At 36.4% G+C, this 12,352-nt stretch overlaps 1 protein-coding gene across 1 annotated transcript; it reads right to left on the bottom strand.

The window, feature by feature from the left end:
- Positions 1–10,798: 10,798 nt before the first annotated feature.
- Positions 10,799–12,352, bottom strand: LOC133303767 (uncharacterized). The gene has a single exon (XM_061503741.1). The coding sequence runs from the start codon at positions 12,350–12,352 to the stop codon at positions 10,799–10,801; it is 1,554 nt and encodes a 517-aa protein (XP_061359725.1).

The raw sequence follows: 12,352 nt of genomic DNA, 5'->3' as shown, positions 1-12,352 counted from the left end.
TATTCCTGGGAATGGATAAAAATTTCATATGACATTGTCATAAAAAATTGTGTTTATCTCTTTTTTTTATATGCATTAAATATGTAGTTTTCTATTAATTTTTTTGAATATCTCTCTTCATAGATATTTGTAAATTATAATAGACCTCACAAGTAAAATAAGTAAAACCTAACACTAAAAAATCCGTTCACAAGTAATATATAGATGAAAACATATCTCTTATAAAAGTATATCTCATAATCTCAAAAACTTCAACGAGTTGACATCTTACTAATATAATAATATTTATTAGAGTGCAATGAAAAACTCAAATCGATGTTGTATTTAAATAGTAAAATTTTAAGCGAGCATTATTCTCCGTGTGATTAAAAGAATAAGTATGATTTGTTTTAAAGCAACAAATTTAACAATGAACCATGGTTCAAGGATTGCAACATAATAAGTTATAAAAATTACTTTGAAAACTGTTTGAATTTAGATATAAATTCTCCTCAAATTATTTTGCCTAAAAGTTTCTATCTACGTTAAGTATTAAACTTCCTTCGAAAAAAGGGTTCTCAAAGTTCCGAGCGGTTAGGTGGAAAATTTGTCTTTCAGATTTTTAGTTATGTATATATCAATGACTTCAACTAATTGACATATGGGGAGTACAAATGTACAATAATATTTATCAGAACGCAATGGAAAAGTCTAAACCAATATAATTTAAATTAAAATTCAAGTGAACATTTATTAGACAAAGTATGACTTCTTTTAAAAATAAAAAATTAACCATGGAACGTAGCTCAAGAGTTCTAAACTGATAGATCATGACATTTTTATTCAATATATAGTCAGATGCATGCCTATCCCTTGCAGCTTCTTGTGCACAAAATGAGGCTTCTTGTGCTGATAACATCTCTCCCATGTCCCAACACATACGTAATAGATAAAGCTTCCCCCAAGTAATTGTCTTGTCTTATTATTAATAACAATAAACAATGAGTTCATCTAATTTTATGTTGTAGACGTCGGCCCATCATTTACAAATAAAAAATAAAAATCACATTTTTCAATGGATTTATTTGAAATAAAATTCATAAGAAAAGTTTTTCCCATAAACAATATAGAAAACAGTGGGGCAATGGAATAAATAAGAACACGCTCAAGTGACAAACAGATGGAAGAAGGAATAAGTTTTAATAAAAATAGGCCGTCAGCACAAGTTTTTTTTTTTTTTTTGTGGAATAATTTTTTTTATTATTTGACAAGTAGAAAATAAATATGTGTTAACCATATGAATTTTGTATTAATTTTTAAAGAATTATGATGTAATAGGTTGTATATGACCTGATATAAATCAAAACTGTAAATCTTTGATAGGCCGGCCCATTTATTTATGCTCCTAATTCTAACATATAAATATCTTAATTAAGAGTATCCAAGATTGTGTTGTATGTACTTCTCCTATAATACTCCTTTAATTATATAATACCTAATCATGTTTTGCTTTCTCATTTCTGGGACACCTAGACCTAGCTAGTTAATAAACACAAAGTTGGATTCCATTGGACACCATGTATGTTTCAGAGCTTCAAAATGAGAGATAGAAAACTGTGTTTTTTTTTTTTTTTTTTTTTAGAAAAACTTTGTGTTTTTTAAAGTAGAGGAAGGTTAGATTTTAAAAATACAAAGTTACATTTCCAGTTTCTATCTCTCGAACCAGCACTTTGAAGCTCTGAAACATGCTACGTACCCATTAGAAACCAAAGTGTGTTTACTAACTAGGTCTAGGTGTACCATAAATGAGAAAGCAAAACGTGATTAGTTATTAATTACAGAATTATTATAACGATTCCCACTTAAATTTGAGCTGCTCAGCAATAAATTAAGTATAAATAAATATTTTTCACAATTTTTTATTTAAATTTTGTAATTATTACTTTTAGAACACACAAAGTTGCCGCTCGTTTTAATGCGTTTGAAAATCTAAAAGTAATTTTAAAGAAATATAATATAAACTATTAAAAAGACAATAATTTAAGTTTTTGTCTTGAATTTTGATCTCACCAGATACGGTAGGGATGGCCCAACGCGTATTAAGCTCAAATCACACAAGGTTGAGACTCCTTGAAAGGTTACTGGCCTTGGCCTGGACCTGGTACTGTTGTTGTGGGAAGAGCATGAGCTCTTTGTCCTTCGTCCTTCACGTTGCACCGGATGGGGGTACCTACGAAGACTCTGATGCTTAAGTCAGTATCAGAGGAAGGTGTTTATGTTGTGAAAGTAAAGGATGATCGTACCTTGGTGGCACAACGTATGTTTATATAGTAGTCGAGATGTGTGTTTGGAGGAGACCTTTCTTCATGGTGAAGGCAAAGGTTCCTTGGTACCAACGTAGTGTGGCTGTTAGTGTTTAAATGTTGAGGAGCTTGCTGCCATGGTGTCTAGTAGTAGAGCTACGGGGAGCAGGAGCTGTCCGTGGTTTACTGGTGTGAGGGCGCGGTGGTATTGCCTTGGCCCTTAAGTTTACTGTTTGTAGAAGGTATCCTGTTGCGTGGGGAACAAGTATGTCTTGTATGCCGTGAGGAGACATTGCGCCTTGTATGACGCGATGGGGTTATCGCTCCTGGGGTTCCGCGATAGGGCCATCGCGCTGGTGTGCCGCGATAAGGTCATCGCGCTGGTGTGCCACGATTAGGTTACCATTCATGGGCTTGGGCCTCCCTGCGTTTATTGGGCCCTGGTTAGGCCCACATTATATCCGGATCAGATGCCCCCTAGCTTGCGGTGTTGTCTGGGTGACAAGGCCATGAGCTATCTGTCTGTGTATGAGGCGCGGTGGTTGTCTGAGTTACACTCCGTTTTGTACCGCGGTAATGATGCTTTGCAATACAATCATGACTTTCGACCGCTTGAGAATGGTGGATTAGACGTTTAATCTGTCACGAGCATTAAATGTTGCAGTGATAGGTACAACACAGATGGGTTTGTAACTCAGCTGAAGTGTATTCTTTCTGAGTTGTATGTTGTGCCGCGATCATATGTATGTTAGGCATCGTTATAAAGGAATCCTTTAAGTATTGAATCCTGTAAAGTGAACGAGGCCGCGCTCTGGTGTGTACGCCGTATGGCGCTTGAAAACCATGTCTGCATAGCGTCGCGATTGTATGCTTTGCATGTTGGAGTTGTGGTGTGTACGTTGTATGGCGCTTAAACACTATATCTGCATGTCTAAACAGTTTATAGGCAAAATTGTAAAATATTTTTTACTTTTTGCATACCTTTGGTTATGCCATCGCGTTTGAGCGTGAAAGATCGCGATACATCCTTGGGGATCGCGACCTGTATGCTTGTGATCTATTGAGGAGATCTTTGTTGACAAGTCTGTTGATTGGAGGATTCGTGAGAGAATCTTGTAATTTGATAGGAACCATGAAAGGTGTCCTGTGGATTGGAGGATTCGTGAGAGAAGCCTGTAAATTGTTAGGAACCGTGAAAGGCTTCTTGTAAATTGGAGGATTCGTGAGAGAACCCTGTAAGTTGATAGGAACCGTGAGAGGTTTCCTGTTAATTGGAGGATTCGTGAGAGAACCCTGTAATTTGATAGGAACCGTGAGAGGTTTCCTGTAAATTGGAGGATTCGTGAGAGAACCCTGTAATTTGATAAGAACCGTGAGAGGTTTCCTGTAAATTGAAGAATTCGTGAGAGAATCCTGTACTTGTTAGGAATCGTGAGAGGTTTCCTGTAAATTGGAGGATTCGTGAGAGAACCCTATGAGACAGGAACGTCGTGATCTTGTGTACTTTAACTCAGAAACTGATTAGTAGCAAAGGGAAACTGGCCCGTTTTATTTGAATCAATAATATGGAAAGACAAAAGTGGAAAGACAACAGTGTGATGAGTCATGAGAGACTTAGCTATAAAATGTCTTAAGCTTGTCTACGTTCCATGTGCGTGGGATAGTAAGGCCAGATAGTGTCTCAATGACATATGCCCCCTTATCGGATTTGCTGTAGATGCGATAAGGTCCTTCCCAGTTTGCAGCCAGCTTGCCTTGTCGCGCGTTCTTATTGCCAATGTCCGCTCTGCGTAGGACTAAGTAACCTACGTTGAAGCCTCGTTTGACAACCTTTAAGTTGTAGCGCGCTGCAATTCGCTGTTTGAGTGCTTCTTCCTTGACATGCGCGATCTTGCATATTTCTTCAACAGTGTCCAAATTATGGAGTAATGCCTGCGAGTTATTGTCTGATTCCGTATACATCTTTCTCCATGATGGTTCCCCAATTTCAACCGGGATCATAGCTTCAGAACCGTAGACCATACGAAATGGGGTTTCACCAGTGGTTGAGTGTGAATGATGTGGTTCGCTTTCTGCAGAATTTTCGAGATCTTTTTCCTTTTCCTGGGTTTTCTCTTTTTCTTTTTTCTTTTGAGCTTTTTTCAATCGAGCTAAATCTCGATTTTGCTGGGCAATTTTCTTGTTTTGTAACGTGATGAGGTTCAACAGATGTTAGGGTATTGGTGGGTCATCCAGGTGGATGGTAACAGGTGCCACCGATGAAGCTGATTTTTCACGGGAAGCAGGGATCTCCTTTTGCTTTCCTTTGGAGCCGTTCTGAGATTTGCTGCGAGTTTCAACCATGTTTTTAGAGAAAGGTGGGTAATAAGTTTCCCACAGACGGCGCCAATGACCTGACCAGATACGGTAGGGATGACCCAACGCGTATTAAGCCCAAATCACACAAGGTTGAGACTCCTTGAAAGGTTACTGGCCTTGGCCTGGTACTGTTGTTGTGGGATGAGCTTGAGCTCTTTGTCCTTCGTCCTTCACGTTGCACCAGATGGGGGGTACCTGCGAAGACACTTTGATGCTTAAGTCAGTATCAGAGGCAGATGTTTATGTTATGAAAGTAAAGGATGATCGTACCTTGGTGGCACAACTTATGTTTATATAGTAGTCGAGATGTGTGTTTGGAGGAGACCTTTCTTGATGGTGAAGGCAAAGGTTCCTTGGTACCAACGTAGTGTGGCTGTTAGTGTTTAAATGTTGAGGAGCTTGCTGCCATGGTGTCTAGTAGTAGAGCTACGGGGAGCAGGAGTTGTCCGTGGTTTACTGGTGTGAGGGCGCGGTGGTGTTGCCTTGGCCCTTAAGTTTACTGTTTGTAGAAGGTATCCCGTTGCGTGGGGAACAAGTATGTCTTGTATGCCGTGAGGAGACATTGCGCCTTGTATGACGCGATGGGGTTATCTCTCCTGGGGTTCCGCGATAGGGCCATCGCGCTGGTGTGCCGCGATAAGGTCATCGCGCTGGTGTGCCGCGATTAGATTACCATTCATGGGCTTGGGCCTCCCTGCGTTTATTGGGCCCTGGTTAGGCCCACATTATATTCGGATCAAATTTATTCTTTATATGGTGTAACTCATGTTCTGCGATTTTTTTTTATAATTTTTAATTATTAAATAAAATTTTATTAAATAAATTAGACTCATTTTTTTTAAATGAGGTCAATATAAAAAAAACTTTATTAGACAAAGTATGACTTCTTTTAAAAATAAAAAATTAACCATGGATCGTAGCTCAAGATTTCTAAACTGATAGATCATGACATTTTTATTCAATAGTCAGATGCACGCCTATCCCTTGCAGCTTCTTGTGCTGATAAGATCTCTCCCATGTCCCTAACAGAAACGTAATAGATAAAAGCTGTGGAATAGTGATCATTTTGTCATGTTTCACCAAAAATATTTATCAGATTGTTACGTCAATAGTAAAAAAATTTAGAATGGCACATGGCATATAGCGAATTATGCCTGCTCATGTGTCATCTTTCAAATGGTCACATAATTCGCTACACAGTGTAGCGAATTACATGTACAAAATGGCAGTCCTGCACAGTCAGCCCTAGGACACGTGTCAAGCCAAGCATAATTCGCTACATTGTTTAGCGAATTATGTCTGCTTATGTGGCACAATTTTGTTGGACTCATAATTTTGCCACATGCATAATTCGCTACACAGAGTAGCGAATTACTGTCTGCTTGACACGTGCCATGTTGCTGACTGTGCGGGCTGAATCTTGATCACGTAATTCGTTATCCTGTGTAGCGAATTATTCCAATCAATTGTGACTTGCCACATCAGCAAGCATAATTCGCTACACATAGTAGCGAATTATGCCACGTGACATTCTGGAAAATTTTACTGTTGACGTGGATAAATTTTTTGGTGAAGCGTGACAAAATGGTCCCTGTTCCTAAGCCCCAAAATAATTGTCTTGTCTTATTATTAATAACAATAAACAATATAGAAAACAGTGGCAACGGAATAAATAAGCACAAGCTCAAGTAACAAACAAACGGAAGAAAAAAGTTCAAATAAAAATAGGCCGTCAGCACAAGTTTTTTATTTTGTGGAATAAATACATTTTTATTATTTCATAAATAGAAAATAAATCTGTGTTAACCATATAAATTGTGTATTAATTTTTAAAGGACTCTGATTAGTGTCATTTTTATCATTTCATTTTTACATTTATTACTGGAGGCTTTTCTTTTCTCAAATATTTTTATTTTTTTAGCAGTTACTCTGTTGTCAATACGTCAGCAATTTCAGGGGAAAAAACGCTTACATACTTTCTATTTGTAGAGTATGTACATGAGCAATAAATAATAAAAACACTTTATCTGTCCATCGAATAATTTATAATACTGTTATTTTATTTTTTATTTTTTAAGGACAATACTAGTAAAACAATATTTTAAATGATGTAAAGTTCACAATTTTAATACTCCATTATGAATGCTTGTATTTTTCATTTAAATTTAATAATTTTAGTATGTGGTATTATTGATGGTAAATGAAAAATTTGAAAGAATTAATATTAAATATGCTGACCTAATAAGCACTTATTGGCAGAATACAGGAAATATTTCTTAATCATTTCTGTAAAACGAAGCATGTTATTATTATACGGTGTAAGAATAAGTACATTAAATTTTAATTATTAATTTATTTGTATCTAAGGACTCATATATATATATATATATATATATATATATATATCAGAATTAGATATGATTAATGGTCAAAATTAAGAATATAATTTCCAACCATAATATAAAATGATTCTGCATTTTAAATATCTTAATTAAGATTATCCAAGAAAAAAAAAGCAAGACACAGCTCTTGCCGACAGAACAGGACAAATGGGACCATAGGATTAAATGAATGTCACATTCACTCCCGTACATCTAAACTATTTTGCTGTATTTGATTTTAACGTGGTGTACTTTATGTATATAAAAAAGAACGTAGTGTACTTTCAGAATAAAAGTGCTTAATTAGTTCGTACAACTTGCAGACTTAATTTGCAATCAAGAAAAATCTGCATAGGAAGTAGTCCATTTCTTTTTTTGTATTCTGCAAAAATTAACCTACACTTCATCTCGTAAATAACTTTGGATGCCAATGATATGGTTGGATCATGTTGTGGTTTAGGGTTGGCACCTCTTGAACTTATCTCCTCATGAAAATTTTTAACAATTAAGATTAAATCATAATAATATATTAGTTTTAATATTTTTATTATTATATTTATTATACATTCAGTATAAATTTTATTATATTACTGTATAATAATTTGAAATTTTTTTATTCGATAATTGTAATATATCTTAACAAATTAAAGAAATATAAATTCTAATAAATTTTTTGAAAATATAAATTTTCCTAAATTGAATTCTTCTTTATTATTTGATTTATTTGTTTTAAAATATTAATTTATTTTAATTTTAAATGGTATGAATTAAATAATTTTTCATTAAAAATATATTGATACATTAATTTATTAAAATATATTAAATTTAAATTATTTTAAATTATTTTTTTTTCAAAATTATCAAAAGTAAAAAAAAAAATTGAAATTACCAAAAAAAATAAAAATAAAATAATAATAATTGAAATGAAATATAAACCTATATAATCATGCATTAGGGTCTTAGGGATTCGATTCGGCAACTCATTAGAGGTGGAACTCAACGTCCCAGTAAAAAATAGTTTCCTGATACCAACCGTGACATAAAGTGAGAAAATATTTTATTAGATAGAAACTTTCATAAAAAGGTTGTAGATTTTGGCTTATCCAATAGTCAACTGATGTTGGGTTGGGAGTTCATCATTTTCCACCATTAATATGATAGTATTTCTTCAACAATTATAGGTTTTAAGTAATAAGGAATTTGATTCTCTCAATTACAGATTTCAAATTCAAATTCTAGAAATGATTTTTTTTTTTTTTTTTTTGTAATAAAGAGGGGCAAAAGCCCCAAACAAAACAAAAGTTACACGACGCGAGAACTTAAAAGATCTACAGAAGCATCCTGAAGAAGGAGCTCTAACAAAGGAGAAGGAGGAGAATGATAAACAATAAGATTATTATCATCCTCAAAATGCCTAGAAGCAAACCAGTGAGCACATCTGTTATTTTCTCGAAAGGTGTGTACCCAACGAACATCCCAATCTTCAGCAAGCCATTTGTGAATACGGGAAACAACCTGAGAGTTTCTGTGATTGTTGCTCCCTCTTGGATAGTGCTAAGAGCAATTTCTGAGTCACATTCCAACTCCACTCTCCTAGCACCAGTACCCCAGGCCAGCTCTAAGCCTTTGAGGATACCCCAGAGTTCTGCATCAAGAGGATTACAGAAACCTAATCTGAAAGAGAAACCACCCAGAAAAGCACCATTGTGATCTCTAGCAAGGCCTCCACAGCTAGCATGCTGCCTAGATAAGGAAGAAGCACCATCTGTGTTAATCTTCAACCGACCAGGTTCAGGACGACACCATTTAGTAGGCTGATGGGCATTAGGGAAGCTGCCAAGAATGCTTCTATTCTTACCTCTAGCTTCAATTAAATGCGCAATAAAATCAGAAATGACACGCTTATCGTTGCTTGGCCTTCGGAAACTATCATCATGAATATGATGATTACGCCAATTCCAAAGATTCCAGCAAGTAGTATAGAAAACATCTCTCCAATCAACATGAATTTGATAATTCCAACCCTTACTCACATTTTTTATGAGCCAAGGCTATAGGTCTAAAGTGAAGAAATCGTTGGGGACCCTTCTACCAAACCAATCTATCCACAATCTTTTGGCTTGAGAACAATCTCTAAGGACATGAATAAGAGTTTCTTCACTGTTTGGACAGTTAATGCAAAAATTAGGACCCCCATTCCATTTGCATGTACGACTCCTAACTGGAAGCTTATTAAGAAAAGCCAGCCACATCATAGTCTTGATTCTTTCTGGACCCTTCCAGTCCCAAATCTTCTTCCAGGGAACATTCCTTTGAGCATGTTGAAAATTCATCAAGTTCAAGTAGGCAACCTTAACTAAGGAAGATGACACATGATTCTGACACCAAACTAACCTATCCTCAGTATTATCTTCCAAAGCAACAGGAACGCAAAACACCTTAGACATTAGCTCATCATTTAAGAATTGCTTCAAATATCGAACATCCCAGGTACCATGCTGAAAGATCTCAGCAATGGTTCTATGCAATTCCAGATCAGGAATGTGATTAGTAGCTAAATTACAAAGATTATCATCCAGATTCAACCAATTATCCGCCCAGAATTTAATAGTCTCTCCATCACCCACCTCCCATCGAGGACCGGCTAAAAAACTGTTCCAACATTTAGAAAGATCCCGCCAAAGTTTAGAATCATAAGGCTTAGAGCTTATCTCACGCCTCAAATCTTTACCTCTTCCATACTTGGCTCTCAAGATCTTAACCCAAAGTTCCTCCTTGTCAGTTAAGATTTTCCAGGCCAACTTATGAATATAAGCCTCATTTTGAGTACGCAATCTGATAATACCAAGACCTCCCATTTCCTTCGGCTTATACATTGTGTCCCAAGCCACTAAATGAGCTTTATTAATACCCCAAATGAAGTTCCGTTGAAGCTGTTCAATCTCATCGCACACAGAAGTGGGAAGAAGACCATTCTGCATATGAAAAGAGGGAATAACACCAATCACTGATTTAGCCAGAGTGACTCTCCCCGCAAAAGATAAACTTTGATGCTTCCAGCCATCAAGTTTCTTACGAACCCGATCCATTAGATCAGCATAATTTGATTTCAAATTTCGCCCTTGCCTGATAAAAGAGCCCAGATATTTACCAATGCAACTAACTCTTTTGAACCCAGAGAGCGCAAAAATTGCATTTGCAGTTGCATCAGATGTATTGGAAGAGAAATAAATGGTAGACTTATGAACACTTATACTTTGACAGACATTCTGCAAAAAGATCTAAACACTCCATTATTACCTGCATTTGTTGCACCGAAGCTTAAGAGAAAAGGACAATATCATCTGCAAACATGAGATGGGAGACTGCTGGACCACCTCTACACACTCTGATCGGTTTTCACACACCACTGCCAACCCTTTGAGCAATAAGATGAGATAGCTTTTCAACACATAAGACAAAGATGTATGGGGATAATGGATCACCCTGTCGAATTCCACGTTCAGGAATAATAGTTTCAGTCAAGCCCCCATTCACAAGCACTTTGAAACTATTAGTTGTGATAGACGCCATAATGAATTCAACCATCCAAGACGGAAGCTGTATTTCAGAGATAACCTTACAAATAAACGACCAATTCAGCTTATCATAGGCTTTCTCTAAATCAATTTTAATGGCCATAGTACCCATCTTACCTTTAAACTTTGTCATCGAATGGACAATCTCTTTAGCTGCAATAATGTTATTCTGCAAGTTTCTGTTTGGGACAAAGCTGGTTTAGTTATCAGAAACCAAAGCTTCCATTACTTCCTTCAGTCTACCCACTATAACTTTACTCATGCCTTTGTAAATCACATTGCACAAGAAAATTGGCCTGAATTGAGAAACCAACGTAGGCTTATTAACCTTTGGGATAAGGGTAATAATCGTACCATTAATATCAGCAATGGTTTGCGGGTTTTCCAAATAAGCTAGGAAAGCATTCCAGACTTGATCACCTACCAGATTCCAGTTCTTTTGATAAAAAGCAGCTATGTACCCATCCTCCCCTGGGGCTTTTGAGCCTTTCATTGTGAAAAAAGCTTTTTTAACTTCCTCCTTAGTAACACTCACCCTTAATTTATCCATGACTTCCTCCGGAACAATAGGCCATCTAGTATTGATCCACTCACGATGACAACTTTCATCTTTGAAAAGATTAATATAAAAATCGCGGATCATCTTAACCAGGCCTTCCTCTTCACGAATCCAACTTCCATTATCATCCTTGAGTTCCACGATTCTACCTCTTTTCCTTCTGACAATAGTTTTTGTATGATAGTATCTCGTGTTTCTGTCACCTTGATTAATCCACTGAGTTCGAGACTTTTCATACCATAATAACTCCTCTTGATCAAGGACCTCCTCAAGTTCAGCTTTGATCTTGCATTCCACTTTCTCCAGATAATCTTTATTGTGCTCAGAAATGGCTCTTTGAATACCTTCAAGTCTTCTCATCAACTTATTCTTCCTATGCTTAATATTCCCAAACACCTTCTCATTCCACTCCTTAATGCAAGGGGTAAGAACCTTCAAATAATCAGTAATGTTCCCATGCACGTGCCAATTGTCCTTTAAAACTTGATTGAACAGGATATGGTCCTGCCAAAAGGAATGGAAACGGAAAGGACGATCCTTCCACTCATCTTTTGAAGAAGACAAGGATATAAGAAGGGGGTTATGGTCATTGTTTAACCTAGGAAGGGCTCTAACATGACCCTCCTCAAATGTAACCCTCCATAAATCGTTACTGCAAGCACGATCTAACCGTTTGAAAACTCTATCCATATTCAGGAAACGAGGACCATGCCAAGTAAATCTCGAACCGGAACTATTCAAATCAATCATCTTCAGATCTGTAAGCAAGGAAGCAAATCTGTTACATTTATATAAATCTACCGGGGCACCTCCACGTTTCTCAAAAGGGGAAGCAATTTCATTAAAATCACCGGTGATAAGCCAGGGCTCATTCATAGAATCAGCAATCCGACGAAGATCCTGCCAAAGGCTACATCTCACCTCTTCTCTAGGATTGGCGTAAATAAATGTGAATAAGAACGCAACATTATCGGAGAAACAAACTTTCAAATGAACCATTTGCATGTTCTTTTCCAAAATCGTAACATTACAGAACTCCTTGTTCCACAAAACCCAGATCCCTCCCATGAAACCTTGAGCTTCTTCCACAATACAACTGTTATACCCTGTTCTTTTAATAATCTTTTGAGCTTTCCCACCACTTATTCTAGGTTCAAAAATAGCAGTCAAATTTATTCTGTGTTTTCGGATCAT

The sequence above is a fragment of the Gastrolobium bilobum genome, unplaced genomic scaffold (genome assembly GCF_033153095.1).
Source record: "Gastrolobium bilobum isolate Gb01-03AN ecotype WA unplaced genomic scaffold, APGP_CSIRO_Gbil_v1 utg3318, whole genome shotgun sequence".
NCBI lineage: Eukaryota > Viridiplantae > Streptophyta > Magnoliopsida > Fabales > Fabaceae > Gastrolobium > Gastrolobium bilobum.
The sequence above is the reverse complement of the archived record's forward strand: the minus strand, read 5'-3'. Positions and strand labels throughout refer to the sequence as shown.

Bases quoted from the DNA above. Each gene is read 5' to 3' on its own strand.
- LOC133303767 (XM_061503741.1), bottom strand. From the start codon at position 12,352: ATGATCCGAAAACACAGAATAAATTTGACTGCTATTTTTGAACCTAGA.